The sequence below is a fragment of the Bufo gargarizans genome, chromosome 2, assembly GCF_014858855.1.
Source record: "Bufo gargarizans isolate SCDJY-AF-19 chromosome 2, ASM1485885v1, whole genome shotgun sequence".
In the NCBI taxonomy this organism is placed as follows: domain Eukaryota; kingdom Metazoa; phylum Chordata; class Amphibia; order Anura; family Bufonidae; genus Bufo; species Bufo gargarizans.
In genome coordinates this window covers 15,999,540-16,016,173 of record NC_058081.1, presented here as the reverse complement: position 1 = coordinate 16,016,173, position 16,634 = coordinate 15,999,540, and the positions used below count along the sequence as shown (strand labels likewise).

Genomic DNA, 16,634 nt, shown 5'->3' with positions numbered 1-16,634 from the left:
AGTATGTCACCACCGAAGCCAGTGATTGGCTGCAGTGGCACACATGATTCCATCCAGAAGTTTACACGCCGGGGACGGGAAGGAGCTGTACCCTCAGTGCTGGAACAGTAGAAATTAGCAAAGTATTAGAAAATTTGATTCAGCTGCTTCGCCAAATTTTACAAAAAAATTTAGTTTGTGACGAATTCGTAGTGGGTGCAATGACAGGGAACGGTGATTGCGCCGCTCCCGGTCATTGACCTCAGATGCCCCGTTCATAGCTGATCGGAGCATCTGACATTAATATTACAGTGAAAAAAATAAATAAAAATAATCATACTTTGATTGCGAAGAGCTTGTGCAAGATCTTCAATCAAGATGGTGGCGATCAGCTCCTCACGCTCAAACGGATGAGGTAAGTATGTTGTGTTTTTTTGCCACCATTCAGGGAAAATCGATTTGTTACCAAGAAGCACCTGGAAATTCGGCTTTGCGGCAATTCAAATTTTCCCTGAAATTCGGGTTTAAGTCCACTTAGTGGACTTCGATTCGCTCAACACTAGTTGTCGGTGTCATGCTGTAGACGCTCTGCATCAGAACCTTGAGGTCAAGTCCTCCATTGGTTCCTGTACTGTTCTTTTATTGGTTGTGCCATTACAAACACATCCACGGGATAGTGCATAAGTGTCTTATCAGGGGAGAGGTGTCTGACCTCTGGGGCCCCCACCCATCATGAGAACAAGCACTTGGCTCTTTTTTGACAGTCCCACAGAGTCTAATGGAGCAGCAGCACACATGCCAGGGGAACACAGGGCCCCAGTGGTTGGGCATGGTGCCATTAAGAAATATGACTTGAACCACAAAAAGCAAGCCTTCTTACAGTACGGCTACAGTAATGGAAATGAAAAAATGTAAAATTAAAAATAGGCTGTGTCCTAAAAGGGTTAAAGGGAATGATATTTAAAGGGGTTGTCTGACTGTTTAACACTCAGGGTAGGTCATCAGTATCTGATCAGTGGGGGCAGCCCCTCCAATCAGCTGTTTGAAGAGGATGCAGTGGTTCGGTGACTTTACGTTCATCAGGAGCTCTGCTTGGAAGGCTGAGTAGCCTCTCACATGTCTTCTACATATGATTTACTTGTGTCTGTGTTCTCGATGTGACTCTTCGATAGTGACTTCATTAGATCCAAGGTTCTTCCTTGCTTGTCATTGGCCTGTGCTTGGAATTGACCACTAATATCTGATCAGTGGATATCCTACTTCTGGCAGCACTTTGATATTCTAAACAAAGGGTTCCTTTCATCATTTACCCCCCCCCCCCCCACCCCCCCGCCAAAAAATAAGAGCCCCCCCCCATGACACTTTCTGACTTTAACGCCCCTTATTGTCTCTGGAGATTTAATTTGTGGACGTTCATACAGAAGAAACTGTATATTGTGTGGCACAGTGTATGCTATATGTGTATAACATAAACATATTTCACATGAAAACTTACAGTTACTTGGCTTGGCCCTTGGGGATCTCGGACGCCACTTCCACACTTTGGCCGGGGGCTCGGTGGAGCTGATGAGGTGTTTTATCCTAATGAGAAAGATTTTATAATAAGGATTTGGAGAAGAGGCAGAGGGATAGCAGAGCAGGGAGAGACTGGTGCTGCTACTAGGGGGCATATACCATGAGGGAGTAATAAAGCCCACCACAATGCCCCCTTCAGTAGAAATAATTTTCCTTATAATGTGACAGTGCAAAAAATACCCCCTTGTAATGCCCCCAGCTGAGCTAATGTTTCAAATAGTGCCCCCATAATGTGCCAGTATAAAATACCCCTATATAGTGCCCCCAGTAAATGCCCGCATAGTGCTCCTCTCCCCCCTTCGTGCCCCCATAATGTACCAGTATAAAATGCCCTATATATAGTGCCCCAGTAGATGCCCTCAGTGTCCCTCATAATTTGAAAGTATAAAATACCCCTTCTTAGTGCCCCCTGTAGATGACCCCATAGTACCCACCATAATGTCTCCCAGTATAAAATGCCCATATACAGAGCCCCCATAAAAAATACCTGTTCTTTGTGGCCAGTAGATGCCCCTATAGTGCCCACCAATAATGTGCCAGTAAAATGTGCCCCCATAGATGCCCCCCATATCATGTGCCAGTAATAAGAGCCCCCCCACCATCTTGTGCCAGTAACAAGAGGGCCCCCCATATCATGTGCCAGTAGCCAGAGACCCCCCTCATATCATGTGCCAGTAGCCAGAGACCCCCCTCATATCATGTGCCAGTAGCCAGAGACCCCCTCATATCATGTGCCAGTAGCCAGAGACCCCCTCATATCATGTGCCAGTAGCCAGAGACCCCCTCATATCATGTGCCAGTAGCCAGAGACCCCCTCATATCATGTGCCAGTAGCCAGAGACCCCCTCATATCATGTGCCAGTAGCCAGAGACCCCCTCATATCAGTAGCTGCCAGTATTGTACACATATAAAAAAATAAAATAAAGCACTTATACTTACCTCCATGTCAGAGATGCGATGCAGGCCTCTTCTGCCTAGTGCCGGCAGCCTAGCAGAGAAACAGGGAAGGGACACTCCTCTCCCTCCCTGCCCCACAGCACAGCCATCTGTATCGCTGACCTGAGGACAGCGATACAGATGACTATGGAGATGAGTGCTTCCACAATGGAAGCGCTCATCTACCTGTGTTACTGTCCTGCCGGCGCTGCCCCCACTTGCCGCCACGGGGCCCACAAAAATATAGTTAGTTGCCCCTGAGGACTTGAGGGCCATGGGGCAATTGCCCCTGTGGCGAAACCAACCTCGCCACGGTGTTTTAGAGGGGGCTGTTTACCAGCCTCCTGCCCTGGGATTATGGTCCCTTAAGTTATTGGGTCTTAAGGCACTTGGGACAGAGCCCTCTGTCCCTGGATTGCATCCTTTGCCTTACTTGCTTGGATGAAGCACATGGTGAGAACAATAGATAGCGGCCATTTTAGCTCACAGACACTGTTCTGACTTTTCAACACGGTGCTATCTTGCCTGTATTTGGTGCACAGAGACATCATTCAGTAGTTTGAATCTACCAAACAGGGGACACATTTATTAGTGACTATTTTCGGTAGAACTTGTATATTTTCAGTGTAACTGTATCTTCCAAACTACTGAACGGGTGTGGGTGAATTTTGGACATGTGGTTCACCCAGATCCCCCGGTTCTGAGGATATATTGGTTATGGGGTTATTGCATGTTTTGGGGTTCCTGTGATATGTTTTATAAAACTGTATTTCTCTGCCTTTGATAATTATATTCGCCCTTGTGTTCAATAATCATCATCGGCAGAGGGGAGGATTTTGTGTGGGTGTGTTTCTATTGTCCCATTGTGTGTTTAAATGGTGATGTCTGTCCTGTTGTCTCCACATGTGTATTGGTGATCTCCCTTTGTCCTGAGAGATAATTGGATTGCCTTCGGTTGTCTCTGGGACAGAGAGGAGGAAACCATGATGCATTGTGGGGATGTGTTGTATCTGTTCTGTATTTGCAAAACTGTAAAAAAAAACAGGCTGGGTGTGCCAGCACATCAGAGCACTGCTTAACCCTCAACACGGAGCCTTGTCTCGTTATTAGGGGGATCCCCTGTATGCTGTTGGAGACTGATTGCCAGGAGTGTAAGCTGACTGATACGCTTTTCCTGTTCGTCTGCTGACAGCTATTTGTGAGGTTCCAGTTTGGAGTGCTATTTTGTATCCAGTTCGGGAGGTTGGTGTTCTGCAGTAGCTGTGCCTGTCTCTCAGAAAGGGGCATATCGCCTAAACGGATTTTAACCCCTTGTCTGCTGAAACGGTCCGTTACAGCCCCCCTTGCCTTAATGGAAGCGCCGGCCCTGATTTACCCAAGCACACCGCTACTGTAGTATCGGGCACAGCCACAACCAGATGTATGGTGCTGTGCCTGGTAAACAATGAGGAGGATGCGGTGCTCTTGTTCTCTGTGATACATGTACTGTGTCTGAGATGTTTATGGATCTTATGCAACGGGTGGCCTCTCCCCAGGGCCCTCTATATATCGTGTTCCAGGTGTAGGAATGCTCAGAGGTACAGTGCGGCCTAAAATATCTCTTTGTGTGTCACGGTGCTCCTACCTGGATATGGCTGGACTCCAGGCTTTGGCTCCGAAGCAATAAATAGGGGGAATAATTGAGGGATAAAAGAATAACTGGAGACCAGACCTTGAGATGGAGTTCAATGGCAGCTTTACTTTGAATAAACGTTGTCCAAAACGGTTTAAAGGCTTTGTCTTGGTCACAGCAGGCTTTAGCATGAAACTGGCAGGCAAACTCCACTCTGTTATATCTCTGTTTCTCTCTGAATATGCTGTACTGACAGGCTGGCTGTATAACTCAGCTTCTGCTGTATGCTGCACCTCTGCTCTGTAGTTATGCCAGGGAACTTTCCTCCTGGCTCCTGAGGCTTTAAACTTTGGCCTCCATGACCAGCAGAGCTTAAGGTGCTCCAGCTGGCATGGGCACGTCAAGCAGAGACGTGCCCTGCACACTCTTCCCCTGTCTAGGGAAGACTTAAATTTATTGTTCTACATGTCTTTGATAAAAAAAAAAAATGTTTGGGCAAAAAAAAAAAATGGTTTGGGTAAAAGTTATAGCGTTTACAAACTATGGTACAAAAATGTGAATTTCCGCTTTTTGAAGCAGCTCTGACTTTCTGAGCACCTGTCATGTTTCCTGAGGTTCTACAATGCCCAACAGTAGAAAAACCCCACAAATGACCCCATTTCGGAAAGTAGACACCCTAAGGTATTCGCTGATGGGCATAGTGAGTTCATAGAACTTTTTATTTTTTGTCACAAGTTAGCGGAAAATGCTGATTTATTTTTTTATTTTTCTTACAAAGTCTCATATTCCACTAACTTGCGACAAAAAATAAAAAATTCTAGGAACTCGCCATGCCCCTCACGGAATACATTGGGGTGTCTTCTTTCCAAAATGGGGTCACTTGTGGGGTAGTTATACTGCCCTGGCAATTTAGGGGCCCAAATGTGTGAGAAGAACTTTGCAATCAAAATGTGTAAAAAATGGCCTGCGAAATCCGAAAGATGCACTTTGGAATATGTGCCCCTTTGCCCACCTTGGCTGCAAAAAAAGTGTCACACATCTGGTATCGCCGTACTCAGAAGAAGTTGGGGAATGTGTTTTGGGGTGTCATTTTACATATAACCATGCTGGGTGAGAGAAATATCTTGGCAAAAGACAACTTTTCCAATTTTTGTATACAAAGTTGGCATTTGCCAAGATATTTCTCTCACCCAGCATGGGTATATGTAAAATGACACCCCAAAACGCATTCCCCAACTTCTCCTGAGTACGGCGTTACCAGATGTGTGACACTTTTTTGCAGCCTAGATGCGCAAAGCAACCCAAATTCCTTTTAGGAGGGCATTTTTTGACATTTGGATCCCAGACTTCTTCTCACGCTTTAGGGCCCCTAAAAAGCCAGGGCAGTATAAATACCCCACATGTGACCCCACTTTGGAAAGAAGACACCCCAAGGTATTCAATGAGGGGCATGGCGAGTTCATAGAATATTTTTTTTTTGCATAAGTTAGCGGAAATTGATTTTTTTTGTTTTTTTTCTCACAAAGTCTCACTTTCCGCTAACTTAGGACAAAAATTTCTATATTTCATGGACTCAATATGCCCCTCAGCGAATTCTTTCCGAAATGGGGTCACATGTGGGGTATTTATACTGCTTTTTAGGGGCCCTAAAGCGTAAGAAGAAGTCTGGAATATAAATGTCAAAAAAAATTTACGCATTTGGATTCCGTGAGGGGTATGGCGAGTTCATGTGAGATTTTATTTTTTGACACAAGTTAGTGGAATGTGAGACTTAGTAAGAAAAAACAAACAAAAAAATATATATATATATTTCCGCTAACTTGGGCCAAAAAAATGTCTGAATGGAGCCTTACAGGGGGGGTGATCCATGACAGGGGGGTGATCAATGACATGGGGGTGATCACCCATATAGACTCCCTGATCACCCCCCTGTCATTGATCACCCCCCTGGTAAGGCTCCATTCAGACGTCCATATGATTTTTACGGATCCACGGATCGGATCCGCAAAACTCATGCGGACGTCTGAATGGAGCCTTACAGGGGGGTGATCAATGACAGGGGGTGATCAGGGAGTGTATATGGGTGATCATCCCCTGTCATTGATCACCCCCCTGTAAGGCTCCATTCAGACGTCCGCATGTGTTTTGCGGATCCGATCCATGTATCCATGGATCCGTAAAAATCATGCGGACGTCTGAATGGAGCCTTACAGGGGGTGATCAATGACAGGGGGTGATCAGGGAGTGTATATGGGTGATCACCCCCTTGTCATTGATCACCCCCCTGTTAGGCTCCATTCAGACGTCCGCATGTGTTTTGCGTATCCGATCCATGTATCCATGGATCCGTAAAAATCATGCGGACGTCTGAATGGAGCCTTACAGGGGGGTGATCAATGACAGGGGGTGATCAATGACAGGGAAGTGATCAGGAAGTCTATATGGGTGATCACGCCCTTGTCATTGATCACCCCCCTGTAAGGCTCCATTCAGACGTCCGTATGCGTTTTGCGGATCCGATCCATGTATCCGTGGATCCGTAAAAATCATACGGACGTCTGAATGGAGCCTTACAGGGGGGTGATCAGGGAGTCTATATGGGGTGATCAGTGGTTCACAAAGGGTTAATAAGTGACAGGGGGGGGGTGTAGTGTAGTGGTGTTTGGTGCTACTTTAGTGAGCTGCCTGAGTCCTCTGGTGGTCGATCCAAACAAAAGGGACCCCCAGAGGACCAGGTAGCAGGTATATTAGACGCTGTTATCAAAACAGCGTCTAATATACCTGTTAGGGGTTAAAAAAATCACATCTCCAGCCTGCCAGCGAGCGATCGCCGCTGACAGGCTGGAGATCCTCTCGCTTACCTTCCGTTCCTGTGAGCGCGCGCGCCTGTGTGCGCGCGTTCACAGGAAATCTCGGCTCTCGCGGGAGGACGCGTATATGCGTCCACCCAGAAGAGCAGGGCCGCCGGCAGGACGCAATCCTGCGTACGGCGGTCCTGTAGCGGTTAAAGACCGTAGCAGGGTGCAGGCGTGGTAACACCACTCTGGGGTGTTACACTTACACATCGCTCTAAACTGCATACATTTATTTTATAGGTAGAACTTGCTGAATGCTGACAAGAGGCCATGACTTCAGGTAAGTAGCCTTCATGATGTCTTTTTTTTTTTTTTGTATCATGCCTTAACCAAGATGTTAAAGGGATTGTCTCACTTCAGTAAGTTGTATTTATCATGTAGACAAAGTGAATGCCAGGCACTTACTAATGCATTATGATTGTCCGTATTGCCTCCTTTGTTGGCTGGATTCATTTTTCCAGTCACATTACACACTGCTCATTTCCATGGTTATGACCACCGAGCAATCCAGCAGCCGTGGTCGTGCGTGCACATTATAGGAAAAGGCACAGGCTTTTCTGATAGCCGGGACTGTGGTAGTGCATATACTGTAGGCACACATGTGCAGCAGCTCCTGTCCTGGCGGCAGGGTGGTCGTAACCCCTGGATATGAGCCGTGTATAATGTGATGGAAAACTAAATCCATTCAGCAAAGAAGGCAATATGGACAATCGCAATACATTAGTAAGGGCCTTCTGTAAAAGGGTTTATCCAGGAAATAATAGTGATGATGACCTATCCTGTTATCTCATTGTCGGGGGTCCGAGTCCTGGCGCCCCATCGATCAGCTGTTTCAGGAAGCAGCGGCACTCGCTGGGACAAGCGTGATGGCCTTCCAGGCACTTACCAAGCACAGCGTTGCCCATCGTATAGTGGCAGTGCATGGTATTACAGCTCAAACCCATTGACTTGACTGGTGCTATACTGCAACTAGGTCATGAGACTGATGTACGGTGATGTCACATGGTCTATGAAGAGGCCGCAGTGCTCAAGAAGCATCAGGCCCCTTCTAAAAGCTTTTATGCGGGGGTCCCGGGTGTCGGACCCCCGCCAATCTGATATTGATCAATATTAATTCCCGGATAACCCCCTTTTAACTTTGTCTACATGATAAATGCAGTTTGCTAAAGTGAGACAACCCCTTTAATGTGACTTTCATTAAAGAGGTCTGTCACCAGGAAATTCACATTTACAAGACATTGTGCCTGGTTTATCTCCGCTGAACGTAACAATAACTTTCACTTACTAATCCGTTGTTTCATTTGGGAGAAAAAGTGCTTTAAGTCCACATGCAAATGAGCAGTTAAGTGCACTGAGGGCGGGTCCAAGCCACTCTGTGCACCCTTGCTTCTCCTGCTTCCTCAGCCAGCCCCTCCCTCTCCTTATTGATTGACAGGACCAGGTGGGATCTGCCATTTGTGCGGGCCTATTAGGCTCTATACTGAAAACAACAATACAAAGAGATCATACGATCGAGCCGCCTTGTGGCGCTAAATAAGACTTGAATAATAAATACAACGCCACGTTCATCGGTCACATGGTCTAAGTGAAGCTCTAAGTGAAGCTCTGATGGGTCATAAATATCAGATTGGTGGGGGTCCAACTCCCAGCCCCCTCGCCAATCAGCTTTATGGGATGGCTGTGCTTGTACAAGCGCCGCCTTCTCTGCTCTGTTTACCTAGTCGCCATAGGAATTGCTGTGGTGAGCAGGTGTAATTACAAGTATGGCGTCCCTATTCATTTCTATGGGATGGCTCTGTTTGTTAGGAAGGAGGTGTCCCATAGAAGAGAAAGGGAACACCATACTTGTAATTACACCTTCTCACCACTGCAACTCCTATGGCGACTAGGTAAACAGAGCAGAGAAGGCAGCGCTTATACGAGCACTCATTCTCTTACAGCTGATGGGTGGGGGTGCTGAGAGCCATACCCTCACTGATCTAATATTGATAACCTCTCCTGAGGACAGGTCATCAATACTAAAAAGCGAACAACCCCTTTAAAGTAATAGGGGCTGAGCTTCAATACTAAGCACAGCCAATAGATGGTGCTGTGCTTGGTAAGTTGCCAGGAGGCCACAGCATTCACCGGAGTGCTGTGGACTATTCAAACAGCTGATAAGTGGGGACGCCGCACATTGGATCCCCACCGATCAGATGCTGGTGACCTATCCTTAGGATAGGTCATCAGTAGTTATGAGCGAAATTATGAAACATTTAATTTGGCAGCTTCGCCGAATTTCACAAAGAAATTTGATTTGTGACATGGCTTAGTCACAAAGCGCATTCCTTTGTATGTAGTGGGCGCGATGACGGGGAGCTGCGTGATCCCGTCACTGAACCCCTCAGAAGCCACGTTCATCGCTGATCGCGGCATTTGATGCTACAATTGAGGCCTTTCAGGGGTTAATCATCAGGTTAAAAAAAATAAAAATACATACTCATCCATTTGCGAGCAAATGGATAAGGCGAGTATGTATTTGTTTGTTTGGTTTTTTTTGTTTGGTTTTTTTTACCTCCATTTCAGGAGTATTAAATTAATTACCAAAAAGCGCTAAGAAATTCGGCTATGCGGCAAATTGAACCATTTGTGAAATTCGGATCGAAGTCAATTAGTTTGGCATCAGACATCCCCTTTAATGAAGTTATTTTCTGCACACCGTGAACAATGTAAAAAAAAGACGTATCCTCAGAATGCAATTAATTATGGTTCTCGTAATATGAAGACTCAAAAACAAAGTTTTTATAGTGCAAAAGTAATAAAACACAGAAAGAAATTATATAAATGTGATTAAAAAATAAATAAAAATTAAACCCAACCCCTGCAGTGCCCTCAGTATATATAACGCCCATGCATAGTGCCCCCCTGGGCATTCCATTGCCCCCTATAATGTCCCAGAATAAATAAAATGGTCCCCCAACCCCCAGTAGCGCTGACAGATCATTTGAAAAAATATTCTCCTCATCCACTTGCACCGGACTAGAGGCAGCAGGACCTGATGATACGATGTCACAGGGTTTGGAACATCAGGTCCTGCTGCCTCCAGTGTGGAGCCAGTGTTCCATCACGTGTAAGAAGATGATGTGTTTATTTTATTTATTTATTTTTATTTTAACCACTAAAAGGCCAATTTTATTTTTTATATAGTGTAATTGTTTTTAACGATCATTAGATGGGATACACTCCTGTCTAAAGGGCCACTAAAACCAGGCTCATTGATTTCATTGAGGTCCATCTGACTGTGAACACTGGCAAAAATAGGAGATGCCCTGTTTTTTGATGGCCATTATTCACTTGCCATGTGTATAGCCCCACTGACTTCAACTGGTTCTGAAAAAGGCCGTGTGACGCTGTTACAAAAATGGCCATCACACAGCCATTTTTCATTGTCGTGTGACTGTGGCTTTAGGCCAGACCCACTGACCCACTGTCTCACTAGGCCCTGCCTCCTTGTCGAGTTAGGTGCAGAAGTTTTTCCCAAAAGTAGATGCTCCAAATGGCTTAATTTGCATCAACTTGAGCTAAATTAATGACACGGTCTAGGTGCACTCGCATTAGTAAATCTGGGCCATTATACTGTATGTACATGAAAATAGTGTTCTAAGAAAATTCAACGTATGCCACAAAAAGCAATCCCTTATGCGGTTGTGTTGATGGATTTTTGGCTTTTAGAATATAGGAATAAATGGACACTAAATAGCTGCATCCAAGGGTCCCTTGTCAATAAACAGATCAAAAAGTGACCAATTGCTGGGACCTTCAGCTATCAGCTAATGTGTTGTATGAGTTGGACAGAGGTATCTGTATTTGAGTGGGACGGGGGGATCTGTGTGTGTCTGGGAGAGGTGCCGAGGATCTGTTTGTGGAACGGGGGGTATCTATGTGTGATTGAGGAGGTGGGATCTGTGTGTGTATTTGAGCAGGGAGGCAGGAGGTGTGTGAGTGGGGAGGCGGGATCTATGTATGGGAAAGGAGGCGGGAGCTGTGTATAAGTGTGTGAGCAGGGAGGTGGAATCTGCGGGTGTATGTGTGAGTGGAGAGGTGGGATGTGCAATGTGCTGTCCTCTAGCTCGATCTTGTCCCAGGTTTTTAGCAATGCCTAATGGTGATGTGGCCTTATTAGTTCTGTGTGTGTCACTGTGCTCCTACCTGGATAACTTTGCTCCCCAGGGTTAGGCTCAGTAGCAATAAAGAGGGAGGTGATAGATGGAGTAAGAGTCCAGACTTGGTAAAGTTCAACAGCTTTACTTGAATAAACTTGTATCCAGACAATATTAAAACATTTCTGGCTCCAGCAAGTTTTGGGGTAAACTGGCAGGCAAACTTGGATACCTTGCTTTAATCTTTCTCTGCTGTGCTAGACTCTGGCTTTAGTCTGGTAACTGGACTTTCTGACAGTTCTAGTACCTTTTGAGCGGGGTGACTTTTGGCTGTTGATCCCCTCATAATACTCTGTATACTGTAAGCAGTCAGGATGCTCTATGAGCTCCTTCCCTTTAGAGACTCCTGCTGTGGGGGGGGGGGGGGGGGAACCTCACTGTACCATCTCTTGTGTCTTTCCAGCTCCATTATCAAATCTAGACTGTAGCTTCCTGCAACACGTCCCTTGGTAGGAAGCAGGACTAGCCCACTACTTCCCAACAGGAGGGAAAATTGAATTGTAAGTTCCATTCTATCTAAAGATCTATCTCCGCCAAATACACTGCCACCTGCTGATGAAACAGGCATAGAACATGAATTACAGTAAAAGTTACAGTACATAGCAATGTTATTAATGCACAGTATAAGAGGACCTGGGAATAAATACACAGCTGACATTCTCTGCTAGCCATTAAAGACAGTAGCAGGGTGTAGGAATGGTAGTGGCCACTCTGGGGTACTACAGGATCTGCGTGTGTATGAGGGGGAGGCGGGATTTGTGTGTTTGTGAATGAGGGGGAGGCGGGATTTGTGTGTTTGTGAATGAGGGGGAGGCGGGATTTGTGTGTTTGTGAATGAGGGGGAGGCGGGATTTGTGTGTTTGTGAATGAGGGGGAGGTGGAACCTGTGAATGTGTTTGAGTGGGGAGGCAGGATCTATGTGTGAGTGGGGTGAGAGGGTGAGGTAGTGGCAGAGTCACTCTTTAGCTTGTTATTTTTAAACGGCAAAAAATCTATGGAAGTGTTCAAATAAATATACCATAAAAAAAATACAACTTGCCCTGCAAAAAACAAGCCCTGATACCACTATATTAAAGCAGGAATAAAAAGTTGTTGTTTTGAAGTGTGAAAAAAGGTCAAAAATGTGATTTAAAAGGGGTTAATTTGGCTAAAGATTTTGAGGAACTGCCCAAATCTATTGCCAATGGGCTGTCACTTATCTGCATTCTTCTTGTGATTGCTGTAACTAGAGATGAGCTAATTTCATGTTATGAAATTCCTTCACACTTCATTTGTTGGTTAAAGGTGAATTGCGTTATGGATTACGTTACTACGGACCATAACGCAATTCCATGACAGAATGCATAACGGAATGCCTTTAAAGGCATTCCGTTATTCATTCCGTCATAATAGAAGTCTATGGGCTGAAAAATTGATCTGTCCCGTTTCCGTTATGCAGAAGGGTCCTCTCCCGCATAACTGAAACGGGACGGGTCCGTTTTGCAGCCCATAGACTTCTATTATGACGGAATGAATAACGGAATGCCTTTAAAGGCATTGCGTTATGAATTCCGTCATGGAATTATGTTATGGCCCGTGGTAACGGAATCCATGACGCAATTCACCTTTATCCAACAAACGAAGTTCAAAATATGAAATTCGCTCATCTCTAGCTGTAACGTTGGGGATTTTGCGATTTTTGCTTTCCTTTGCTGTTTTTCATTATGTACACTCAGTTTTGTGCTATTTCTTTGAATCTGCCGCCAATCCCATCCTATTAATCTTTACAAGTTAACTCCTTAGGCCCCTTTTCACACGGGCGAGAATTCTGTGTGGGTGCAATGTGTAAGGTGAACGCATTGCACCCGCACTGAATCCGGACCCGTTGACTTCAATGGGGCTGTTCAGATGGGCGTTGATTTTCACGCATCAGTTCTGCGTTGCATGAAAATCGCAGCATGTTCTATATTCAGCGTTTTTAACGCAAAGCAGGCCCTATAGAAATGAAGGGGGCTGCGTGAAAATCGCAAGCATCTGCAAGCAAGCGCGGATGCGGTGCGATTTTCACTCATGGTTGCTAGAAGATGAAGTAAGTAAATTTATAAAAGTCAATTTACTGTATTATTTTCCCTTATAACATGATTATAATGGAAAATAAAAGCATTCCTAAAATACAAAATGCTTAGTAAAATGTGGCTTTAGGGGTTAAATAAATAAAAAATGAACTCCCCTCACCCTGTTGATCGCGCAGCCGGCATCATCTTCTTTCTTCTTCTTTCAGGACCTGCCAAAGGACCTTTTGATGACGTAAGAAGATTTCTATCTTCATTCAGCAGGACCTGGGCTGACGTCACCGATTACGCCATCAAAGGTCCTTTGGCAGGTCCTGAAAGAAGATGCCGCCCGCGCAAACGACAGGATGAGTTCATTTTTATTTATATTTTAACCCCTAAAGCCACATTTTGTCTAAGCATGTTATAAGGGAAAATAATAAAATATACAGAACACCTAACCCGAACTTCAGTGAAGGTTCGGTCTGGGTATCACAGTCAGGTTTTTTTTATCACGCGCGTGCAAAACGCATTGCACCCCGGTAATAAAAACTAAACATCGGAACGCAATCACAGTCAAAACTGACTTCAATTGCGTTTCTACTCGCACGATTTTCCCTGATCGCAGACGCAATGCATACGGACCGAATCCGGACACGCTCGTCTGCAAGGGGAGTTAAGGACACAGCCTAACTTGCTACTTATTAGGGTGCGGCTACACAGTCAGGTTTCTGCATGCAGTTTTGTAAGCCAAAACCAGGAGTGAATCCAAGAAGAGGGAAAAGTCCTATCTGTCCTCTATACTTTCTCTTTTCTGATCCACTCCGGATTCTGTCTTCCAAAACTGCATCAGGAAACCTGACATTGTGGCTAGAGTTGAGCGAACACCTGGATGTTCGGGTTCGAGAAGTTCGGCCGAACATCCCGGAAATGTTCGGGTTCGGGATCCGAACCCGATCCGAACTTCGTCCCGAACCCGAACCCCATTGAAGTCAATGGGGACCCGAACTTTTCGGCACTAAAAAGGCTGTAAAACAGCCCAGGAAAGAGCTAGAGGGCTGCAAAAGGCAGCAACATGTAGGTAAATCCCCTGCAAACAAATGTGGATAGGGAAATGAATTAAAATAAAAATTAAATAAATAAAAATTAACCAAAATCAATTGGAGAGAGGTTCCATAGCAGAGAATCTGGCATCCCGTCACCCACCACTGGAACAGTCCATTCTCAGATATTTAGGCCCCGGCACCCAGGCAGAGGAGAGAGGTCCCGTAACAGAGAATCTGTCTTCATGTCAGCAGAGAATTAGTCTGCATGTCATAGCAGAGAATGAGGCTTCACGTCAGCCACCACTGCAACAGTCCATTGGCATATATTTAGGCCCAGCACCCAGGCAGAGCAGAGAGGTCCCGTAACAGAGAATCTGGCTTCATGTCAGCAGAGAATCAGTCTGCATGTCATAGCAGAGAATCAGGCTTCACGTCAGCCACCACTGCAACAGTCCATTGGCATATATTTAGGCCCAGCACACACACAGGCAGAGGAGAGAGGTCCCGTAACAGAGAATCTGGCTTCATGTCAGCAGAGAATCAGTCTGCATGTCATAGCAGAGAATCAGGCTTCACGTCACCCACCACTGCAACAGTCCATTGTCATAAATTTAGGCCCAGCACTAGTGTTGAGCGGCATGTCCCATATTCGAATTCGCGAAATTTTGTAAATATTCGAAAGAATATTCGTAAAATATTCGCGATTATTCAAATTCGTTATTATTTCGCATATGCGATAATTCGAATTTTCGCATCGCATAATACATATGCTATGCAAAATTCACATGTGCGCTAATGAAATCGCCTTACGAAGATTCGCAACTCAATTCAATCACTAATGTATGAATGCAATGCCCTTTGCCTCTGTTCTGGGACAAGTGTAGATATTCGCATGTGCGCTAATAAAATCGCCTTACGAAGATTCGCACCTCAATCACTTTCTAGGGAATGTGAGACTTTTGGGAATCAATCGAGATACAGTGGGGGGTGATGACAGTAGTTGACAGAGTACAGATCAATGTAATCTGTAAGGTGGAAAGTAAAATAAAAAATACGAATATTCGTAAATCGAATTTTACGAAGTTCTACGTATTCGCGAATATGGTGCTATACTATATGAATGCACAGGCCTTTGCCTCTCTGTTCTGGGGACAAGTGTAGATATTTGCATTTGCGTTAATAAAATCGCCTTACGAAGATTCGCAGCTCAATTCAATCACTAATGTATGAATGCAAAGCCCTTTGCCTCTGTTCTGGGACAAGTGTAGATATTCGCATGTGCGCTAATAAAATCGCCTTACGAAGATTCGCGCCTCAATCACTTTCTAGGCAATGTGAGTAAGATCTGAGCTGTTGGACCTTTGGGAAACAATCAATTATATGTGTACTGTAATTTTGTGGGGGGGGGGGGGAAACAAAAAAACGAATATTCGTTTTTACGAATATATAGCACTATATTCGAAATATTCGCGAAATCGCGAAGTTGCGATATTCGCGAAAAAAATTTGCTTTTCGAATATTCGCGCTCAACACTACCCAGCACCCAGGCAGAGGAGAGAGGTCCCGTAACAGACAATCTGGCTTCATGTCAGCAGAGAATCAGTCTGCATGTCATAGCAGAGAATGAGGCTTCACGTCAGCCACCACTGCAACAGTCCATTGGCATATATTTAGGCCCAGCACCCAGGCAGAGGAGAGAGGTCCCGTAACAGAGAATCTGTCTTCATGTCAGCAGAGAATTAGTCTGCATGTCATAGCAGAGAATGAGGCTTCACGTCAGCCACCACTGCAACAGTCCATTGGCATATATTTAGGCCCAGCACCCAGGCAGAGGAGGGAGGTCCCGTAACAGAGAATCTGTCTTCATGTCAGCAGAGAATCAGTCTGCATGTCATAGCAGAGAATGAGGCTTCACGTCAGCCACCACTGCAACAGTCCATTGGCATATATTTAGGCCCAGCACCCAGGCAGAGGAGGGAGGTCCCGTAACAGAGAATCTGTCTTCATGTCAGCAGAGAATTAGTCTGCATGTCATAGCAGAGAATGAGGCTTCACGTCAGCCACCACTGCAACAGTCCATTGGCATATATTTAGGCCTAGCACACAGGCAGAGGAGAGAGGTCCCGTAACAGAGGATCTGTCTTCATGTCAGCAGAGAATCAGTCTGCATGTCATAGCAGAGAATGAGGCTTCACGTCAGCCACCACTGCAACAGTCCATTGGCATATATTTAGGCCCAGCACACACACAGGCAGAGGAGAGAGGTCCCGTAACAGAGAATCTGGCTTCATGTCAGCAGAGAATCAGTCTTCATATCATAGCAGAGAATCAGGCTTCACGTCACCCACCACTGCAACAGTCCATTGGCATATATTTAGGCCTAGCACACAGGCAGAGCAGA

The 16,634-nt window shown here is 45.4% G+C and overlaps 1 protein-coding gene across 1 annotated transcript in view; it reads left to right on the top strand.

Annotated features, from left to right (window-relative positions):
• Positions 1 to 7,198: 7,198 nt before the first annotated feature.
• The window catches only part of LOC122929220, a 51,239-nt gene continuing 41,803 nt past the window's right edge, over positions 7,199 to 16,634 (top strand). Inside the window, exon 1 of the mRNA XM_044282722.1 lies at positions 7,199 to 7,238. Coding sequence (XP_044138657.1) covers positions 7,229 to 7,238 — 10 coding nt within the window. The 5' untranslated portion in view covers positions 7,199 to 7,228. The remainder of the gene's footprint in view (positions 7,239 to 16,634) is intronic.